This window comes from Podarcis muralis, chromosome 11 (assembly GCF_964188315.1).
Source record: "Podarcis muralis chromosome 11, rPodMur119.hap1.1, whole genome shotgun sequence".
NCBI lineage: Eukaryota > Metazoa > Chordata > Lepidosauria > Squamata > Lacertidae > Podarcis > Podarcis muralis.
In genome coordinates this window covers 35,078,278-35,100,576 of record NC_135665.1, presented here as the reverse complement: position 1 = coordinate 35,100,576, position 22,299 = coordinate 35,078,278, and the positions used below count along the sequence as shown (strand labels likewise).

Below are 22,299 nucleotides of genomic sequence, written 5' to 3'. Positions count from 1 at the left end.
AGCTCTATCGTCTTGCTGTTGTCATTTGTAACAGGAAAGCATTTGTAGAGTGACCATTGAAGATGCCTGATTGAAAATGGGTATCCTGACCTTATCTAGCTAAGTAACTCATTGTTTCTTTTTGTCCTAGTTTAGACTCGGATCGCTGATGTTACAGAAAGTCTCAGGTCCGGCTGAAGTCATTAGTGAGCTGATTAGCTATTGCCTAGACTGCATAAAAGGGCTACATTCAAAAAATGAGCATCTGCAAAAAGAGAATGAAAGACTTCAAAGTGATCTGGATGATGTGCAAGAGCAGTAAGTTGAAAATAAACTGCATGGGATATTCTTGGTTTTTTTTATTCTAATATCAATGAAATAGCCGCAGTAATCTGTACTTCTAATGTAAGGATGGATAATGGCTATTTTGATGATAAAGGGTCTTAAAATAACCATATATCTTAAGGGCTGTCAACTGGAAGATGGAGCAAGCTTGTTTTCTCCTGTTCCACAGGATAGGACCTGAACCAATGTCTTCAAGTTACAAGAAAGGAGATTCCGACTAAACATCAGGAAGAATTTTTGTCACAGTAAGAGCTGTTTGACGGTGGAACAGACTCCCTCGTGAGGTTGCACTGTAGACTCTCCTTTCCTGGAGGTTTTTAAGCAGTGGTTGGATGGCCATGTGTCATGGATGTGTTAGTTGAGATTCCTGCATTCCAGAGGGGTTGGATTAGATGACTCCCGAGGTCCCTTCCAACTTCAGTTTATTGGCCCATTTTTCATCTTATCACAGCCTCCAACCACTGGCCTAATAGCTCAACTGTCTCTCCTGATTCAGATGGTACAGATAGAGCTGGTGTCACCTGCATATGGATGATACTTCACTCTGAATCTCCTGTTGACGAAGGAAACTAGAGATTATTATTATTATTATTATTATTATTATTATTATTATTACTACTACTACTACTACTACTACTATAATTATAATACCCCACACATCTCTGGGTGGCTCCCAACCGAATATTATAAACAATACAGCATCAGACATTAAAAACTTCCCTAAACAGGGCCACCTTCAGTTGTCTTTTAAAAGTAAAATAGTTGTTTATTGCCTTGACATCTGCTGGGAGGGCCTTCCACAGGGCAGGCGCCACCACCGAGAAGGCCCTCTGCCTGGTTCAGTGGCCCCCAACCCCCTGAGACACTCCAGAAGGCTACTGTGGTTAACAGTTTTGAGAGATCAAGGAGAGAGTGCAGTGTTGCACTGCCCCCATCTCTCTCCCAATTAATCATCAACAAGGGTGGCCAAGCCAGTTTCAGAGCCATGAGGAAGCCTGAAGCCAGACTGGAATGTAATCTAGAACAAAAAGGAGAGAGCAATACAAATAAAACGAGGACATAAGGCAGCAAAGGATGAAAGTAACACTTGCAAACTTAAATTTTGTAAAATGTAAAATGTCCCTCCTTATACTAGATGCAACAAGTTTTTGGTCACCTTCTAAGATGGTGGAGCTTGTTCTTCTGTGAAAAAGAAGCTGCCTGGTTTTTGTGACTTTCATAATCCTTGCATGCCACTACTCCGTGCTAAACCAGGAATCTGCTGGTGTTAATTTAAATCTGTTGCTTTTAGCAATAATAAAAGCATACTTCCATCTGCTGAGCTTTGGTTTATCCTCCAGATAGCTATAATTCAGAAATTTGTATGGATTTTGTTTCTTACTGAAAACAGTTGTAGACGTATTTTCTGCAAATGATAAGGCCCTATGGCTGATGTGTAAGCAAGATTGAACTTTTTGAACCTTGCTGCTACAGAATAGGAAAAAACTGCAATCATCACTTTGTCTTTATTTTCTGAAACATTTTTTTTAAATTTGCTTCCCCAATGAAATGTGTAAGGATTCTCCTTTTACTGTTAATCTTAACATTTTACCGTTTCTGTTCAATTTCCCCACCCCTGCTAAAGAGTTTGAGGTTTGATTTATAGTTGATTAGTACATATCATCTTTCTTTTAAGAGTTATTGAGCTGATCTACATGCTAATAATACACAGCCATTTGCATTTAAATTAGATGAATTATTTATCAGCTGTTGAACACATCAAGGCAGACTGTGTTAATAGTTCATAAGATTATTTTCCCATTATGGAATTTAATCTGTAAAGCGGTACAATCTATATTTGCTAATATTTTAAACTGGGCTAGTGACCTAAAGAGCCAAATACATTCTGAAACATAAGCTTAATATGTTGGGTCTTTATGGTTTAATATGCACAAAAAACCCTGAATTTTAAATTTTAAATTTATAGACACTGGGTGAAATCAGTGGGCCTGCTCAGAGTAACATTGAATATCACCCAATAGTATGGCAACACATTCCATTTTAGGAGCTGGTTTCTCCACTTGGGTAAACTTGGAAGGCTGCTGTCATGCCTCATGCTTTTGATGTAAGCATCTAAGACAATTTAGAGACCTCCCTTACTCTTTATCATAAACATGAAATGTACATTTGTATTTTTATTAATATTTTAAAGTTTTTAAAGCTTATCTGTGCTAATACATATATGATTATTCATAACCTGCTATACTCTGTATAAACTCATTCCAAACAGCAGTATGTTTATCCAAACAAAGTCTGTATCTATAAGCAATCTGTTCATATGTTGTAAATGCTGTAATGTCTTCAATCCATTGGTTAAAGGGAACATAGTCAACCCCCCCTTCCAATTCATCAGTTCTAGTCTTTTGGCCATAGTTAGGGTACATAGAGTTCATTTTTGTTGTCCAGTTGTCAACTTCCATATGATAGGTATATAATTCAAAATAATATTTTCTTCTGAATTTTTTTAGTTTTTCCGTACAGTCAGACTACCTATACTACCTAGATAGTGGGATAGTGTCTTAACTTCTGTAAGCAGTGGTATCAATGGATCTAAGACTTATACAACGGAAAATCATGTTTAGAATATTTTAGACTCCACTACGTTTGTATAGAAAAGGACTGTCTAACACTACTTCTTGTTGGAGATTTAATAAGGATAATGCCTCTTTGAAACATATGTTCTTGCATATTCTCACTAAGTTTTGGGGGAAAGTGTTGAAATGTATAAAGCTGACTGTACGGAAATGTACATTTCGTTTTTAAGATTACAAAAATGTGTTGAAGCTAAAGAAGAACTAGAGATGGAACTTTATAAAAGATTTATCTTGGTCCTCAATGAAAAGAAAGCTAAGATAAGAAACTTACAGAAAAGTTTGAAAGAAGCTGAAGAAGCTGTCTTGGAAACAACACAAGCAAGGTACTCTTTATTACTTTCTTTGTGCTACTAAGCATCATGCTTAAAATAAATGTGGTTCAGTTTGGTTGACTCATCTAAGCTTTAGCAGAATGATCTTACAGCAAAAATCACTTTGTTGAGCTCTGAAGTGCAGGCACCTTTAGCAGTTCTGCAATTCAGTCTCATTAATGCCATCTAGAAGCAAAGTAGTAAATCTGAATCTTCATTTGAAACTGTCAAACATTTTGTATATCACAGGCATGCCTGCCCGTCTTTTCTTAATCCTGGCTTTAAAAGAAGGATAAAAGTGTTAGCTAATGAGATACCTGATATGCAGACTGGGCTTTCCTTGAAAATATTTGTGATGATGGAATGGCTAAGACTTAGCTAGAACAGAGATTGATCAGGGTTAGCAAAAGTTTATTCCATGTAAATGCAGTAAAGTATTAGAGCTCGTTAATAATAATCTGAACTTGACGAAAGGAGCTATTGGTGGCTATTTTCCCTACTGAGAGTGGGGCTTTGTTTCCACTGAGTTAGCTAATTGGGACTGTAGAAGAATGTATTTGTAGGATTTGAAGCTGTATCACCATCTCTAATGGCAGATGACCTTGAAAACATCAAGCTTGTATAATTTTAGGTATAAAATAAAATGCCCTATTACTCTGGCTTGTTTCACACAATGCAACAGAAACAGGCACACATTGCAAATTTTGCATGTACCTTGTTTTTACTATTATGCATAGTATTTTCCTGGAAATGTGTTCAGGATCTTACTGTGACTTCATAAGGGAGGGGAGAAGAAATCATGTTGTAACTAAGGGTGGACAAATCAGTATATTTCTTCTCTGTGTACTTTTCCATCTGTTCATTCATAACACATTCATTTCATCTCATTTTCATATTTATCTGTATTGTTTTTAAAGCACAAAGATCCTAGATATGTTTGTATGTATTTCCTCACGCAATCCAAATTTCTAAATATTTTTTTCCTCACAGTACACATCAATGTATTTTGATGTATTTTATCCTAAAATAATGCATTTGATGGTACTTTTTTGAACGGAGAAATTCACTGAAAAATTTAGAGGAGAGCAAAATCTGAAAGCTTAGTTTTCAATCTGTGATTTAATGTGGATGGTGAAGATCAAATAGGTTCATATTGAAATTCCCAGAATTAATCGAGGAGGTGTGGATCAGGTCAATCAGTCTTAGAATTCATTTTACCTTTCCTTTCTGTCCTTGTTTTTTTCTTTGTTTTAGCAACATCACACATTACGTACTAAACTTTTTAATGAGAATCTGCTATAACTATTGTATGTGAATTGGCCTTTAGATGGATGATAGTAACACTGACCTTCAGTGGCTGGGTCAGGACCCACAGCTGGGTTGTGCCCTGACTTAAAGTGGGTCACACCAGCAGCAGCACCATCTTTTAAGGATTTGTTTTTTTTAACAGAGAAACACAGAGAGAAAGTGAGGAGAGTTAGGAAAAGGAGAAAAGGAAAAGAGAGAATGAGAAAGACAGCAGAGAATGACTAAAAACGTATATACGGGGAGGAAATGGGTTTCGTTGGAGGTTAGGACTAAGGTCAGTCCCAATTATGAAAATGTTGGAAACTGCCAACTTAAAGGACTTTTGTGAAATCTTCACCACACTTCACTTATTATACATTTGGAAAGGAACATATTTAAAAAAACATGTAACCACCATAAATGTTATCTAAACTTAGGAATCGCAATAATTATTTTTTTCAGAGAAAAATGGTTAGGGAACCTGAGTTTGGTCAGATTTGTCTAAAACTTTCATTACCCAATCCAATCCAGATATCTTTATTGCATCAGACATTGGCCATGACAAATCTGAATCAATGCAAAAGGGGTGTCACACCACAAATAATGGTCTCTATTTAGATCCCTTATCCAATTAATACAATTCAAACAAATACCTGTTCATCTGTGCTGCATATGCAGATGATGATGTCATATCTATTGGTTTAAAATGTATTTTAAAGGCATGAGAAGGAAATGCCTTTGTGTTTTTACAGGGACACCATGTCTACATCCGAAAGTAAAGTTGAAACAGAAGATTATGACGGAAGCACTGATGATGAAAGTGAAAATTCAACGCAGCCCTCCACATCAGCAGCAGGTGAGGTAGACCAAATTGTTTATACCAGAGATATCACAGGCATCCCTTTTATTTTACAGGAATATTTTATGATGAAGGCCAAGCTGTCAGGCAGACTACTTTGCTGCTGCCACCACCTGCTCCTCTCCAGCATCCTTTTTCCTCCCTTGCTGCCTTCACTATGTTGGGCCTTTCCTGGGCTGCTTCCAGTCACTTCAGGCAGCGGCAAAAGAGGAGGAGGGAGCAGTGGTGGAGGGGGCAGTGGCAGGATACAGCACTTTCTGTTTTGCTTCAAGTAGCAAAATGTATTGAGCCAGTCCTGTCTCCAGTCCTCATTTGACTAAGATTTGTTCATGCTACTGGGATTACCCTCAGGTTGAGGTCTGAGCCGCATATGCTATTTTACCGAGGTGCTCCTATGATGTGAATGCTACAATACTTGTCATGACGCTTCTGATGGTTGACTTCTGAAATTCTTCTTAAGTTAAAAAACAAAAACCTTTTCCTTCCTGTTAGTGGACACTGTATACACACCAATCTGGGAGGTACTGAAAAAATACAATTTTATAAAAAGGGGGGGGGGGGAGAGGGAGGCAGCATTGATTAATTTCTAAGAGATGAAAATGATCAGAAATGGATTTAATGCTGTGCCAGAGTATTGTAATAATTGCCATTAAAAAGGAAGCATCTGTCTTTATGCTGAGTTCCAGTAAGTCTCATTCCAAAAGGCCTGGGAGCTCTCTTTCATCTTCATGATGAAAAGCTCTCCCCAGGACACTTTCCCCTGCATCTGCATAGCATGACAGACACACTTTCAATATGGTGTTATAGATTTGTAAAACTTAGTGCAAGGGCTTTGTAAGACTAGGCAGGCTGGAAGCAATATGAATAATATTTTTATCCCTCCTTTATTAAGTTAAAATATAACCAGGTTCTAAAGTAGCAGAACGTTTGGGATATTGCTGTTCTTAAAATAAATTAAGAGTATTCTGAACGTTGCTGTTCTTAAAATAAATTACGTTCAGGTTTCCATATTGCTCTATCTTTGCTCTGCACATTTGTTTCTCGTGGCAAATGTGGAATAGCCTGTTCATTATCTATAGCTTCACATGATGGACAGAAATGTAGGAGACCAAAGCTGTTAATTCCAAAACCTTTCTGCAGATGGATATTGCAATATAATAGACATTTGAAAGACAGCTCACTCTTGTGGAACCATATCAGTTCCCCCCTCCTCCTCCTCTCAAAAAAATTGAACCTGTCAACATAGGCTGCTATTAGTAGCAGCCTTTGGGGCTTATTGTATAAATTGGGTTTAGGGGGTGGATTGGCATAGTAGAATAGCACACACAATGAGCTCTGTATTCAGCTTTGTAACAGTGGGAAATATTGAAACAAAAGTATGCAGTACTTGAACTGAAGGGTTTCTTTATTTCTACATTAGAAATAATTTCATCAATTAAAATAGCATTTGGGGTGCTGTTATTTCACATTAGGGTTCCAGGCATTTGATTTAAATAGCAATAGGTAGAGGATGTTTAATGATTGTAATTTACCAAAAAAAGAGGGGGGGAGTCTAATTCTGTATTCCAAATGGTTTGAACCCCTTAACTACCAGGTCATCAATATTTTTTGCAGAAGACAAATGTGTTGAAACCAATAGGAATTTCTCCAGTAAAATGGAAATGATCCAGCAGAAGCTGTGTTGTTAGTTTACAGCAGGGGTGGAAAAACGCTTTAAGCCCAAGGGCATTCCCTTCAGAGCAATGTTCTGAGGGCCACATGCTGAAGAGGCCAGAGTCTTCCCTGCTTCTAAGAAATCCCATAGTCAAGGAAATTTGGGAGGAGGTGGCAGTGGCTGATATTATAGAGACACTATTTCCCTAAGAGTGTGCCTGTGTGCAGCGTATATATCATCTGATGAAGTGGACTGTGGTCCATGAAAGCTTATCCCTTAACAAATTTGTTAGTCTTTACCATAAGACTCTTTTTTCACTACCACAAACTAATAAAGGTACCTTTCTTGAAATTTAAACCATTCTAGTTTATTATGTTATGGTTGCTTGTTTGTTACTGTTACAACTACTGGACAATTACACATTAAACAAAAATAAAGATAGAATTTGGAAGAATGTGTCTTACTTGAGCAGTCCTTCAGAGAGTATGTGATTTCTTTTGCACAAGACGGAAGTGAAGAAAGGAAACTTTTATAACGGTAAATCCTAAAGAACTTCATTATTTGTAGCAGAGAAAAAGATTTTTATTGCTGCCTTCCTAAATGTCCATATACTGACACTACAATATCTCTCGCGATAAACCAAAAGCTTATGGTGAATAAAATTAGCAAGAACATAGTAGCCTTTTCAAGAAAAGAAATAAAGACTTCCTAGCACTTTACATAGGAAATTGCTCTTGCATTAATTTTTAAACCTATAAATATTGTGGAGGCAATGTCAGTCCTCTGACGTTTGGTCTTAAGTAGATTTGAAACAGACACAATGTGTTCATAGCATGAATGGGAAGGATCTTTGTAAATCATTTTACTTTCTCCTGTGTTCAAAACAAATTAGAGTGTAATGTTTACAGGTCTCTCAGCTGTTTATAGCTCTTACCTGACTGCTTTCTTTGGCAAAGCATAGCCACTCTGGGAAGCAGTTTTATTTTGTTTACTTACGTTGCTACTCAGACTGGGCTGTTACAGCTGTCTTTCAGCAAAATGCTCCTCGGATCTCTGATCCGCAAAGAGTAGTTTATCCTACTTTTTGTCATTCTTTCTCATAACATTTAAGTGTTGCTGTTTGGTACAAATTACTACTAAAAGCACTCTATTCATTACTTGGCTAATATCCGGTGCTTATTCACAGGTAGCTTTGACTGCATTTTCAGGAGTTGGAAAGACTTGGTTGGTTGATTTCTTCATTTTAAAATCTAAATTTACTATGTGTAAGCCATTGTACTTAACAAAGCAAGCTTCCCACTGCACTAGCACACTGCTTATTTGTTGGACGACGTCATCTGGAACAATCTATTGTGCAGAAGAATTAAAGCACCACTGCTCGGTTTAAATGAAGTTAGCTGTTAGAGTATTCTGATTTTAGCTGATAATTCTGTTCCCTTAAATCAAGGGTAGCTAACATAGTGCCCACCAGAGGTTGTTGGATCACAGCTTCCATCAGCCTCATGGCCAATTAGTAGGAATTATGGGAGTTGTAGTCTAGCAACACCTGGAGGGTACCATGTTGGCTATCCCTGTCTTAAGAATAAGTAGTGGCATTCTAGGAATGAAAAGAGAATTACCAGTATTGCATGGCTCTAGAGTCCAAATTAGACACTACACTAAACATTCAGCTGCCATTGCAAATAATAGTTGTGCATCTAGTTACCTCCTTCACAATATCTAACAGAACCTGCCTCCTGCTGTTATGATAGACTGCATTTCCCTCCATCACCAGCAGCAGCCAGTGATGATAGGCAGGAACAGGGAAGAAAACTGCAACAGGAAGCCTTTCTCAAGGTCATCCTCCAATGGCACTAGACAACAGTCAAGTTGGCAAAAATTAACCCCTCCCTTCTCCTTTATGTTGGAAGGGCTGTGGAAAGCTTTATTCAGGTTTGGTGGGAATGCCCCCATCTTAAAAACTTTTCAAATAGAGTATTCTCCATTATATCTGCAATTACAGGCCAACCCCTTTCTCTAAATCCTGCCTTAGCCCTACTATCTTTGGACATAGACGTAGATTCCTCCCTGCTCCATAGAGAACTAGTAGGCATCTTACTGACTGCAGCACGATTAGTGATAGCTCAGTGATGAAAGAACCAGATTGAAATACCCCTGAATATATGAGAGAATAATATCTGGGATACAGCAATGTCTGAGCATCTCACCAGACACAGAAAGGCAATTAAAGACTTAACAAATAATATACCTTCCAAGACACACAGGCCCCTTTAACTATGTTAACGGCCAAAATCAAGACCTTGTTATACCAACTGCTCAATATTCTCATTGGAGAGGATACATTAAATAATATGCTTGAATGCTGAATGTGTAAGCGTATGTCTAGAAACAAAGGATAAAACACAATTAGATGTACTGCTGGATGTGTGTTTAATGGTTATTGTATTTGTTTAAAAACCAATGAAAAATTGTTTTTAAACGTACCACTAGATATTGTTGAGGAGCTGGAACAATATTGGGGTACCTTTGGCCAATTTATTATGGAATAAGTGTTGATGGTATAGATGTGTAAAGTATATTCCACAAGTCTGTGCATGTGTGTGTATATATAAACACAGAGAAAGGCAAAAAACAGTAGACAGAAATCTGGAACATGGGAAGCTCCTTTATACCATGTCAGTTGGTTGGTCCAGCTAGCTTGGTACTGAATGGCAGCAGCTCTTCAGGCAAGAGACATTCCCAATCCTACCTTGAGATGCTGGGGACTGAACTTGAGATCTTCTACATGCAAAGCAGATGCTCTACCTTTCAGAAATGGCAATATGCCTTTAATGTGATCTTTCAAATAAGCTTTAATACTCAGTTCTGAGAGAAGATGCAAAGTCTAATTGCTTTGGTGTTAAGTTGGTGATTTATTTTATTTAAGAGTATTGGAACATGGTTCCTTTTAGAGTGGTGTTTGTTAAATTGTCTTTTGGTATCCTTGGGTAGCAAGATCAACATAGCTCTGTTATTATGAGTAAAAGCAAGTTTGGAGAAAATAACAGGTGTCCTGGTAGTAAAAAGTCAATGAAAGAGTAAATCACTGGGACACACTTATTTTCTTTCTAGGTGAGATTGAAATAAGAGCCCTGAAATGAGCCTAAATAGGCAGCAGTGTAAGCTAGCAGCAAAGCAGTGATCAGCTTCTTGAATGAGAATCCTGAGTTGCATCAGGGCATGACCTCCTAACGGCTGACATTTGACCCTCTAGTCAGACAGCTCAGTTGGGCTTTCTCTCAGGCCTGAAAAAGATTTATTATTTCAAATATGATGACTGGGAAAGCATAGAATGACCTGTGCTTTGGAAACCAGTGGGACTTTCCTTGAGGGGCACAGGCAAGAGATTAAAGAGTACATAGAAATTAATGTTTGTAAGCTAGCAAATTAAGTGGGACTCTGCATAGAGGAAGCATTTATTAACCTTGGTAAATAAGCAGACTGTTAAATAAAACAAGGAATCTCTCAGATGTGTAGATACACATTCTTAATCTTGTCAGAAACTGGTAAAACTAAGTTATGTTGTTTTAAAGTTTCAAAATTTTGTTAATAGCTAAAATTCCTATTCCTATATTAATCCAAAAATAACATCTTCAGAAAGTATACTCCCACAGGCCTTTATAGTCATACAAATAAAAAAGAAACGCAAGTAAATAATTAGATGCAAATGATAAAGGGGAAGAGAGAGAGTTGTATATTTTAGAACCCACCTTATTTCTGTGATTGTACATTACTTTAAACTGCATTTGACATTGTGTTTAAATTGATGGAATTGGAATTGGACGGGAGGAGCGTGTCACTGTTGGTTCTTCATCTTGGTGGCTTTCGATACCATCGACCATAGTATCCTTCTGAGCCGCCTTGCTGGGGTAGAACTTGGAGACAGTGTTTTACAGTGGCTTTGTTTCTTCCTGGAGGGGCAAACCCTGAAGGTGGTGCAGGGGGACTCTTGCTTGACACCTTGGTCATTGGTCTATGGGTCCCTCAGGGTTCTGCCATGCTATTTAACATTTACCTGAAACCACTGGGAAAGATTGTCCATATTTTCGGGGTTCCATGGCACCAGCTCTATTTCTCCTTTCCACCGAAATCAAAGGAAGCCGTTTTGATTCTACACTGGTATCAGTAATGGACTGGATGAGGGCATTCTCTCAAAGGAACCTGCCCAGGCTTTGAGATCTTTGGAGGCGGCCATATCCTGGTCCCTCCACCCTCATATGGATGCGGAAGAGGGCCTTCCCAGTGGCTGCTCTGAAATTTTGGAACACCCTAGAGAAGCTAGACTGGTTCCCTCCTTGTTGTTCTTCCACTGACAGACTTTCTTGTCCCAACAGGCTTTTGGGAACCGATGCTTTTAATGAAAGGGCTGTTTCTGTGCTATTTTTATTGTAGTTATTGGTATTGTTTTAATAGATTTCATATATGTATTTAGTTTTTAATTCTATCAACTTTTAATTGTTTTTAATGATTGTATTTTCTATGTTTTTAGCATTTTTACTCTTATCTGTAAGCTGCCTTGAGTTCTGTCAGGGAAAAAGTTGGGTTATAAATAATTCTAATTATAATAAAAAATCTAGTCACTGGACAGATTGCAACGTAAAGTTGGCAAAGCTGCGTTGAAAACATGAACTTTATAAGTTAGAAATTTATGGTGGGTGGGAATGTTTAATTTTGGGCACTATATTAATGAACATCTTATCATTCAACAACTTTTGGTTTGTCAAAACATGGCATCAAGAAAATGTTTCTACTGTCATTGTAGTCACTGCTAGTTATGCTAACCATTTTAAATAAAATAACGGTGGGGGGGAGGAGAGAATCAACTTGTGGGCTAGAAGTTTCAGATAACAAAATTATAATTCCTCAGCTTTCAGCAGCTTTGTAATGGATCTTTTACCTCCAGTGTATGTCACAGAGATTTTAAAGCACTATTATAAAGCTTTCATTGTACTGTGAAACAGCCTCATTTTTTGTGTAGCCAAAAAGTTTTTGAAAGTTCCCATCATGGTTTTTTTCCTTGATGAAGGGAGAGGGGTTCATTTTATATCTTAAATGTTTCATTTTGACAATATGACAGCTTATGTCACTGTTGTTAATATTATTGGTTTTAAAAGCATGTTTTCCCCATAAAGCACTGAACTAGGGCTGAGGAATCTGTCTAGCATGCCTAGTGGTCAGAGATGATGGGTTGTAATCTAGCAACATCTGGACATCCATAGGTCCCTCACACCTGTTTTAATGAATAAAAAATCACTATAACTAAGCATCAGTTTGCTGGATCCAAGAGTTCTCTTCTCCAATGGAAGGGAGGCGAGTAAGTCTCCTTTTGGAGGAAGCTACCTTTATATATATATATATAGAGAGAGAGAGAGAGAGTGTGTAGATCCTCTCCTAATAATACTTTTATATCACTGTATACATGGAGGTGAAATTTGTTGGGCCTTTCCCTATGAGGTTGGTTGAGGTAAATCTCCCTCCCAGTTTTGGGGGTTTTCTGGTCATGCATCCAGCCTTAAATCTGCATAGCAGATGAAAGGATGTACAGGTGGGCACTTAGGCACCAACAGGAAAGAGGAAATGGATCTGTCTGAAATCTGCATATGCTTATTATAAGTATAAATGCAAATCTACCACAATTTAACTAGAAATACATCTTACCAAAATGGGAAAGACTTTAACCTGTCTACGGTCCTCCATCTTCTGTCCAAGTGCTATTTATAGGCAATTTCTCTCCCTTCTTATATTTCCCCCCTTTTATTTATTTCAACCATTTGTATACCACTTAATCACAACTATCTCTAAGCTACAGATAGAAGATGCAATACTGCAAAAATGAGTTGAAGCTATAAAATCAGAATTCAGTTTTAAAGCCTGGTGGATTATTTTTTAAGTGCATTCAGTGCCAGAAGTTCAACAGGGAGCCTATCTAACCTCAACTGCAAGGGAGTTCCACAAACTTCAGCCCACAATACGAAGCACACAGTTCCTTGTGGATCTGTGCTATGAAAGTAGCTAACAGTGACTTTCACCAAGATCTCAGTGATTGAGCAGGGATACAAGGGATTAGGTGGTCTCTGAGGTATGCTGAACCCAAGTTGTTAAGGGAGAATTAATACAAGAACATTGAACCTGACTCAGTAGCTTATGGGCAGCAGGTGCAAGCTTTTGAACATTGGAGTTAGGTGCTGGCAATAGTCTATCCCCATCAACAGTCTTGCTGCAGCATTTTCCAGCAGCTTGTGCCTCTGGACCAGGTCCAAGGGTAGCTCCACATAGAGCTACTTGCAGTAATCAAGACTTGAAGTCACAGTTGCATAAATCACTGCAACTGGATTAACCATGTCCAAGAATGGTCATAGCTGGTGAAAGGCCCTCCAGGCAACTGAGGCTATCTGAGCCTGCAGCGACAAAGATGGATCCAGTAACACCCCTAAACTCCATGCCTGTTCTTTCAAGGGACTGCCACCCTATCCAAAACAGGCAACTGGCCTGTCTCCTAGATATGGGAACCTCACCCATGGTGCCTCTGTCTTTCCAGGGCTTGGACTCATCATATTGGCCCTCATCCACTCCAGTACTGCTTCCAGAAAACAGTCTAGACTCTAGATCATTCACAGTCTCTCCTCAGTCACGTTATGGAGAAGCAGAGCTGCATTGCATCAGCATACTGATGACCCTTTGCTCCAAAACTTGGACTGGACAGCCTGTCAAATAGAGGACTTTCCCCTGCAAAGTAAGACAGATGGCCACCCTGCTGGGTGCATGCAACTTTGCATGTGATTATTCAGCAAGTAGAATGTCACCATTTACTTTCCAAGCACAGAACTGTGCCTAAGAATACACCCAGACTAGAATTCTGCTGCACTTTCTATAATCTCTCTCTCTCTCTCTCTCTCTCTCTCTCTCTCTGTGTGTGTGTGTGTGTGTGTGTGTGTGTGTGTTCGTTCGTTCGTTCTCCTTTCTGGCTCTGTGTTTGTGCTCATGTCCATGCAAAAGATTGTATCTGTCTCATCTGCCTTGAACTCATTAGGTGGTCTTAGGCAAACCACTGTCTTTTAGACTCTCCACTTCGCTATAGGGATAGGAATAATAATAATAATGATCTACCTTGTCAAAGTTGCTGAAATACTGTGTATGAAGTGTTTTGAAAAGCCCAAAACTTCTTGTTGTTATGTTCAAGCTTTAGCGCAGTTCAAATGGTCTTTCACCGGCTTTCTTCATGGCCACTGGCCATGCTTCATTATCTGCCATTGTTGGCCTCCTCCCTCCCCACCCAACCGCTTCCCTCCAATCAAAATTTAGTGCTGCTGAAGTGGTTCGGGAGATATACTCTAAATTGCAGTGGCATGAGCATCTTACTGGCTGCTGCAACATAAACCATCCAGTTGTTGTACTAGAGCCAGTTATCTCAGGTAATCATGACACAAATAAACACTCCATGGTAAATTATCGTATTATCCAAGTGGATTCTGGGATCTCTCTCCATACATGAAAACTCTCCCTCCTCTTTACTGCAGACCTGACAATATATCTGAAAGCAAAGTCATTGCAGATTTTCTAATGGCGGTTTTCCAACAGGAAAACATTTAGTGGAATCGTGCATTCACTTTTGAGAGGCAGTGAATTCTCAACTTGAAGCATTTGTTCTGGTTTTAACCGCATATAACCTTGACTTCATTCCCCCCCCCCCCCTTGAAGTCCCATTGTTCATTTGAGGAGGTATTAAATAAAGTTTATTATTAGCTATAAAAAGTAATGCATCTTTTTGGTTAGGAAATCTTTCTTAATAGCAAGCACTTCTCTGAATTAATTAAGATCTTTGGGAAGATATTGTGAGTGGAATTGTACCTTGGCTGCCTAACAAGTTCTATGTAACATTATAGTAGAGTCTATCTAAGTAAAGCAAACCTTTTTGGAATAGGAAACATAGGCTTTGATCCAAAGAACCATGGATAGCATTCTGCACATACACACACAACAGGAGTCCCCCCCCCCACCCCACCCTGTTTCCACTCACCCACTTCTGTAAATCTAGAATCATGTGCGAAACACGAAAGACCTATAATTGTGGTGGGCATTCAAGAAAATGAGAGAAGCCCTACTCCTAGCCCAAACAAGAAAGGGCTAATTGTATCTAAGCCACTGTTGATGGGTTTAGGAATATAGCCATATCTATATAATCACAGATTTGTAAAGTATTTGATAGTCAAGCTTCTAGACGTTTTGATAAAGTCGTATTCTTAATGCCCTGCACCAGCAAAAATGGATATTAGAGTATTTTATTTGTAATCTCTTTGGATGTCCAAACCAGCTATTCATTTTGTGTGTAATGTATAGGAATCCCAACACATTCAACGTAAATTTTATAAGAAAAACAGAGCAGCAGCAACAAAATCTGAGGCAATACCCTTGTATTTATTTATTTTTACTTGTGATTAGAATGGCCTGTATAGGAATGCAACTACACAATCTGCCTTTAAAAGTTTTGTATTATTAGTACTGTGTAAATACTGGGCCCATCCAGTGGTCCAATTCATGAAACAGTAATGGAGAAAAAAGCAAACCTGCTCTAAGATTTTCACCTAGGGAGGAATAAAAATGACATTATGCGCTATGCAGCTGCTTTGCAAAACAAGACCGCCAAATCTGGAGAATGAATTTCCTGTCTTCTTCTCTTGCAAACTTTGATCTCTTCAAGTTTTGGCCTGTGCATTCTGAAATAAATTGCTGTAAGAAACAGTAGATCCAAGCAAGAAGTTTAAGCAAGTGAATAGAGCTATCATTAACTGATTAATGCATTGTTTTATGATTTCAAAAATCTAAAATATTTCCAAATTCTCCAACTACCAAATACAAATGTTATGGCTAGACTCGTTGTAAAACCAGATTCACTTGGATTCCATTATCTGCATTTGGGAGATATAGCAGAATGTGGATATTAATAGGTAGGAAACACCTAAATGCTATTATTAGTCATGAAGAGTGCTTCCTAGCACCTACTATGTTTGGGGTGTATGGAGTGTATTTATGTTTTGCCTGAAAAATTATGTGCTGAGCAGTGCAACTTGCAAAACAGTCATATAACATTCACATAATTGATAATCTATTTTGTCATTTTCTACCTCTTCTCTCTTTAGTAGCTAAACCCAGAAGAGACTCATTACTTGGTAGCCCAGATATTATTGATGTTGCACCAAGTAGAAAGAGAAGGCAGCGGGCCCGAAATGTTCCAAGGGCAGAACCAAAAGTGGCGTTATACGAGTCCCAAACGGCAGCAAAGAAAAGGTAAGAATGGTTTAGTATTTATATCAATTGCCAAAGGTACCGTTTGTAGCATATTGAATTTAGATTTAGACTGTGCTACAAATCCATGCATGTTTGCACCAAAGTAAATTCCAGCATTTTCAATAGGGCTAACACGCAGCTTTAAGGATAACATAGACTTTTAAGGATAATTTAGACCTGTCGTTCCCAACGTGGGGCGTATGCCCCACGGGGGGGGGGGTTGATTTTTAAGGGGGGCAATTTGAAAATGAGTTTTTAACAGTTAATGGCCTTTAGGCTTCCTCCACATGAATAGTTCACTTTTTGAATAATAAGAATTATATGTAACGGAGTGGGTGGGTGGGTGTCAGGATTTTAGAGATACTTAGGTGAGGCAGGCCAAAAAAAGATTGGAAACCACTGATTTAGACTGAAATCCAATTACTAGGTCAAGCCATAAAAAATAGTATTAATTTGTTTGCGTTAAAGTAGTAATATCTACGTAAAAATAGATATCTGCGTAAAAATAGATGGGTAATATCCAAGGCAACACGATGACCAAATATAATGATACAATATCAATATACACTCTTTATATAATATGAAATATATGAAATCACATAAACAGAAAACTTATGAATCTCTGAAGATCACAAAATATGTACTCTTAATGGATTCTCTTGAAAACATAAAACCAAATAAACGTAAGTCTTATAAGTCTCTGAAAGTCTTTGAAGACTATGCAAGTCTCTGAAAGAAGCAATATATCGGATTCTTATCTGGTGAAAACAGCCTTGGATATTACTGACTATTGTTTGTAACACAGGGGTTAAATTGTAAAAATAGATTGGGCCAGCACCCTGGTCTCAAAGTGGCCAAAAAGCAAGATGCCCACAAGCAAGACTCTTCCTTCCTGTGGTTTCCAGCAACTGGTATTCATAGGTGCCTCCTCTGACAGTGGAGGTAGAACCTAACCAGCATGACTAGTAGCCAGATAATGGATCTCAGGTGTTTTGAGGTATTTTAAAATTTTTCATGGGGATTTTTTTTATCATGCTCCCTTCCCCCCTAATTATATTTGTAGTTCCTGCATGTTGTGGTATTCTTTCCCTTGTGGCTTTCTTTCCCATGTAATTTACTTTCCTGCCATGCTACTATAGTGTACTGTACTGTACATAGGCCTGGCACTAGTACCGTAATTGTCCTTTTTAATGGCACAAAGAAAGCAATGAGGAAGCCGTAGTGTCCTCCAAAATAACAGGGAAAATAAACAAAAAGTTGTAATATTATTTATTTAATAGCACGTATTTGGTTCAAAGTTCTTAATAACCTGCAGTTCAAACAAAGCAATGCACTTCATGAAGAGATTTCAGTATGCTTATAATAGAAGCAGTTAAGTACGTTGGTTGGCTGAAATCCCGTTTGCAGTCAGACTACTTAAAGCCCATTGAAGTCACTGGGATTCAAGCAGCCTAATGGTGCATAAGATTATTGCCTTAGGGTGCTGTCTTGGAAGATGGTTATGTTAATATCCCTGCTGTCTTATGAAAGCATTTCCAAATGATCTCTGGGGAACAGAAGCAGTGTGTATATCAGAGATTCTTGAGAGGGCTGACACTAGTATTGAAAGCCGATCCTTCAGAATCTGTAGCAAATCAGTTCTGAAAATGATATTCTACTATAATTTGCAGCATTCTGCAAATAATAAATTGTCTATGAAGAAGCAGGAACAAATCAACAAGAGACAATTTCCTAAGATTAGTTGGGATTTACTTTTACTATTTGTATTAGAGGTGCCACTTCCCAATGAAGATTGCTATGGATTGTTGCAAAAAGCTTTATTTGAGAATGCAGCTACTTTCCATGTACATCTGTTTTGTTTTACTCTTTACTCCACATTTAAGTTAGTGTCATTGGTGACTGTGTTATGACAGAATTTATAATAGTATAGCAGTAGCTTGGAATTTCATTGCATCATCATGCACTTATGGCTCAGAAATAGTTCAAACATATCAAGTGATATCAAATTATTTATTTCAGTATAAAAGGAAAGCCATAATACTGGAGGCAGAATACCTAGCAATAGGCTAAAATAGTCTTGAAGGTGCGTGAAAGCAGTTAAGATTTTTGTGATCATAGCCCTAGCTATACCTCTTTATTAATAAAATAGGAGCCTTAGAATGGAGTGAGATTGGATTTTGAATGCTGACTCAAAGAATTTGACTCATTTTCAGTGCTAGTAAATAGACATGATTAATTTATCCTATCTACAGGAAAGAGCTTTCAGCCTGTTTAAAGGGTCATGACTCATACCGCATCTGGATCTGAGAGGCAGTGTGGTCCAATGAATCGTTTGCTAGACTTGGACCTGGGAAATCTCGGTTCAAATCCCCTAGCTCAGGTCCAGACTTGTTGGGTGGCCCTGGGTAAGCTGCTTTCTGCGTCAATTCGCCCATCTGTAAAACTGAACATTAAAGGCTGACATTGCTCCGTAGTTGGGAGGATGAATAAATTGGTTAAAGAAGTCTTAAAATGAAAACTGTTTTAGAATATTATACAAGTATAATGCCCAAGTAGGCATTGATCTTATGACATGAAAGCAACCTAACTGCATGTGAGAATTTGGAAGATTCCCCCGCCAACAGGGAAAGAAAGCTCAATCAAATATGCAGTGAAGAAGTAACTGTTGACTGATCCATTCTTTATGTTCTTGTCTTTTTGCCCGTACCATTTCCCCTTGATTTTTAGGGGAAACTGGCCTCTAAGAAGTGAAAATAAATAGAGGCAGAGGGGAGAATCAGCTAGCAGGTCTTCTTTCCCATTCTTGCCTATTTGACCAGTCTTCTTTGCTTGTGTCAAGGGGAGCCTATAGAATTCTCAGCAGGCACAGCCAGTGCAGTGGTCTCACCTAAAAAGGTAAAGGTAATGGGACCCCTGACCATTAGGTCCAGTCGTGGCCAACTCTGGGGTTGTGGCGCTCATCTTGCTTTATTGGCCAAGGGAGCCGGCGTACAGCTTCCGGGTCATCTGGCCAGCATGACTAAGCTGCTTCTGGCGAACCAGAGCAGCACACGGAAACACCGTTTACCTTCCTGCCAGAGCGGTACCTATTTATCTACTTGCACTTTGACGTGCTTTCGAACTGCTAGGTTGGCAGGAGCAGGGACTGAGCAACGGGAGCTCACCCTGTCGCAGGGATTCGAACTGCCGACCTTCTGATTGGCAAGTCCTAGGCTCTGTGGTTTAACACACAGCGCCACCCGCGTCCCTTTGGTCTCACCTAGTGAGTGTTATATTTAGTGAGATGCAAACAGCACAGTATCTGCTTTGCATGTGGAAGATCCCAGTTTCAGTCCCCAGCATCAAGTAGGGCCAGGAGAGATCCCTGTCTGAGCTCAGATGGTAGAGCATGAGACTCTTAATTTCAGATTATGGGTTCAAGCCCGATGTGGTGCAAAAGATTCCTTCATTGCCAGGGGTTGAACTAGATGACCCTCATGGCCCCTTCCAACTCTAATGAAACCTTGGGAGTCACTGTCAGTAAGTCTCTACAATACTCAGCTAGATGGTATCAAGAACCTTCTTTCTCTCTCACCCCCATCACATCACCTTCTCCTAATTACGCTTGGAACAGAAGGAGCTGATTCAGAAACTCTCCGTGGTTAGAGGAAACCTGATGGATAAAAATTAGGGTTTCCCCTCCTTGTGGATGTGACATTGACCTTCTCTACCAAGAAGTACTCGAGGGAAATTTAAGTGCAGTGCTGTGTGTACCTCCTCCTTTCAGCAGTCTATATTATCTCCTTGGGAAATGTCTCACTAAAGTTGCCTAGGATTTTCTTCAAAACCTTGTGTGGATGTAAACAGCTTTTCTTTTGATAACCCCCTGCCTCCTTAAAAGCATGGCAAGTCTGCAGTACATCATGAATTCCCTTGGGATTCTTTCTCTTCTTTTGCCTAATTTATTGCTCACATTTTTAAACACTGAATTCAACCTTTGTTTAAAATGTGGTTTGCTACCATCAATGATTCAAGTAGCAACAGCTTGGGCTTATCTTGAATTTCAGCTTTCTCAGAGGGCCATGCAGATGTTGGTATTACTGTCTCACATGAAGCAATATTTTACTGGAAAGGTTTAACTCTGTGAAATTGGATGCCACTTAAAAAGGCATCAACCTTTTTCATGGCCCAGCGAGGGTATGAAGTTTACACTACGGTCACTCTTCCCCCCCCCTTTAAAAAACCCCCTATTTTCTTTCAAACCTGTATGTTAGCATGTCATTGCACTTTAGAAAGATTTAGTTATTGTAATTTAAAGGGTATTTTAGAACCTGCATAGTGTGCTTCTGTCGCAACTTAACACAGGTAACCATTGTTGGAGGAAACCTTTGCCTAAATGCCTAAAACAGTACTGCAAACAAGGGTTTGTTGTATTTATTTATTTATTTACTTTATTAAGAGATTTTATGCTGTCCTTCACCAAAGAAAGGTCACAAGGAGTTTTACCAAATAAAGCAAAACACCATATTCATAAATAATGCAACTGGCAAATAATAACCCATTAGCTTCTAAAAACCTGGTAGCAGGAGGTAGAGTTGGGTTTTTACTAGGCATCTAAAGAAATATAAGTTTTGGGTGAGGCACACTTCAGTGGGGATGTCATTCTGCTTTAGGCCTCAAGTGTCATACAAATTTCTTGCAGGTGAATGAAATAGGTTTACTGAAATCAGCTCAAATATTTATCCAGCCACACCTGTGTCGTGCATTGTAACTGGGTAAAACTCAGTCCCACAAAATGAAAAAATGCAAGCTAAGCCAGTAAATGTTACATCTGGGGTGGTAATTTGTACATTATAGAAATTTCCCTGATTTATGCATGGTGCTATTGATTGGAAAATACAGCTTTGAATTTGCAAGCATTTGCACTGCAAAATTAATCCAGTTTCAAGAGGACTGATTTTCACTCTTTTGTTCCCAAATTTGCACTGTAAAGATTCCACCATAAAATATGGAGGAAGGGAAGTTTTTCAGTTTCTTTTCAGCAGTTTCCTAGTCCAAAGCGCAGCTAACCTGATCCTTGACACACAATATAGTACCCATTTATTTTGTATGTAAGTAAAGAAGTCTTGAATGATGACTACCATGGACAGTGAAAGGATCAGTTCACAAATGCAGTTTCTTACAGGGAATAGACATAATCTCTCTTTGGTCATTTGTTTACAATTACAAGAGTGAAATGTTAGTGACAATCTATTTGGTATCTGGATATAGGCAAAGTAGTTCACAGAAATCTACATACAGCCCATTTCACACTAACCTTCTGATGTACAATTACAGGTAGATGTACAATTACAGAGACAAAAGTTGCTGCTGTTTGTGTGCAGGCAGACCTGTCCGTTTGTCCTGCAAACATTGGCTATCTCTACCCTACCATTATCCATTTCTGCAGCCTGTAGTAATGGAAGGAAGTAATAGATGGAACAAGGAAGAATATGCATTGTTCTCCTTGATCCCATGACACACGTAATCGTAAGTAAAGCCCCCTAGCACAATTGCATTCAGTATATACCCATTTTTTTGCTTCTGAAGCATTCAGGGCTCCTTTTTTAATGGGATGCTTACATGAATAAGAATGATGAAATGTGGGGGAAATTGAATACATTTTTCTCAGCTGACTGCCTCTCTAAATCAGTTCTAATTTATATGAGGAAAATATGTGCTTTATTGTATTTCTGAGTCTATGTTTTGGTGGGTCTGGCTTGCTTCCTTTGTCCTTACAAGTAGAATGTAAGTATTGCAGTAACTGTTTTCATTATGGTGAATTCCTCTGGTGTACATCATAGCACATTAGTTCATCCCTGCAGGGGCATTTCTGCCTAGCAAACCAAAGCACTCATTTTCTAATGATGCATTGGTCATGGGGTCACA

The 22,299-nt window shown here is 38.7% G+C and overlaps 1 protein-coding gene across 11 annotated transcripts in view; it reads left to right on the top strand.

Annotated features, from left to right (window-relative positions):
* Window positions 1–22,299, top strand: part of XRCC4 (X-ray repair cross complementing 4) — a 99,495-nt gene that overhangs the window by 40,385 nt on the left and 36,811 nt on the right. For 3 of the 11 annotated variants that reach the window (XM_077936247.1, XM_077936242.1, XM_077936243.1), the window contains 5 exons: window positions 131–297; window positions 2,369–2,428; window positions 3,128–3,280; window positions 5,275–5,411; window positions 16,245–16,392. In XM_077936247.1, the coding sequence (XP_077792373.1) occupies window positions 131–297; window positions 2,369–2,428; window positions 3,128–3,280; window positions 5,275–5,411; window positions 16,245–16,392 (665 nt within the window). Of the gene's footprint in view, window positions 1–130; window positions 298–2,368; window positions 2,429–3,127; window positions 3,281–5,274; window positions 5,412–13,645; window positions 13,841–16,244; window positions 16,393–22,299 lie in introns of those variants that run through there. The other 8 variants (XR_013394666.1, XR_013394665.1, XM_077936246.1 and 5 more) reach the window with 8 other exon arrangements.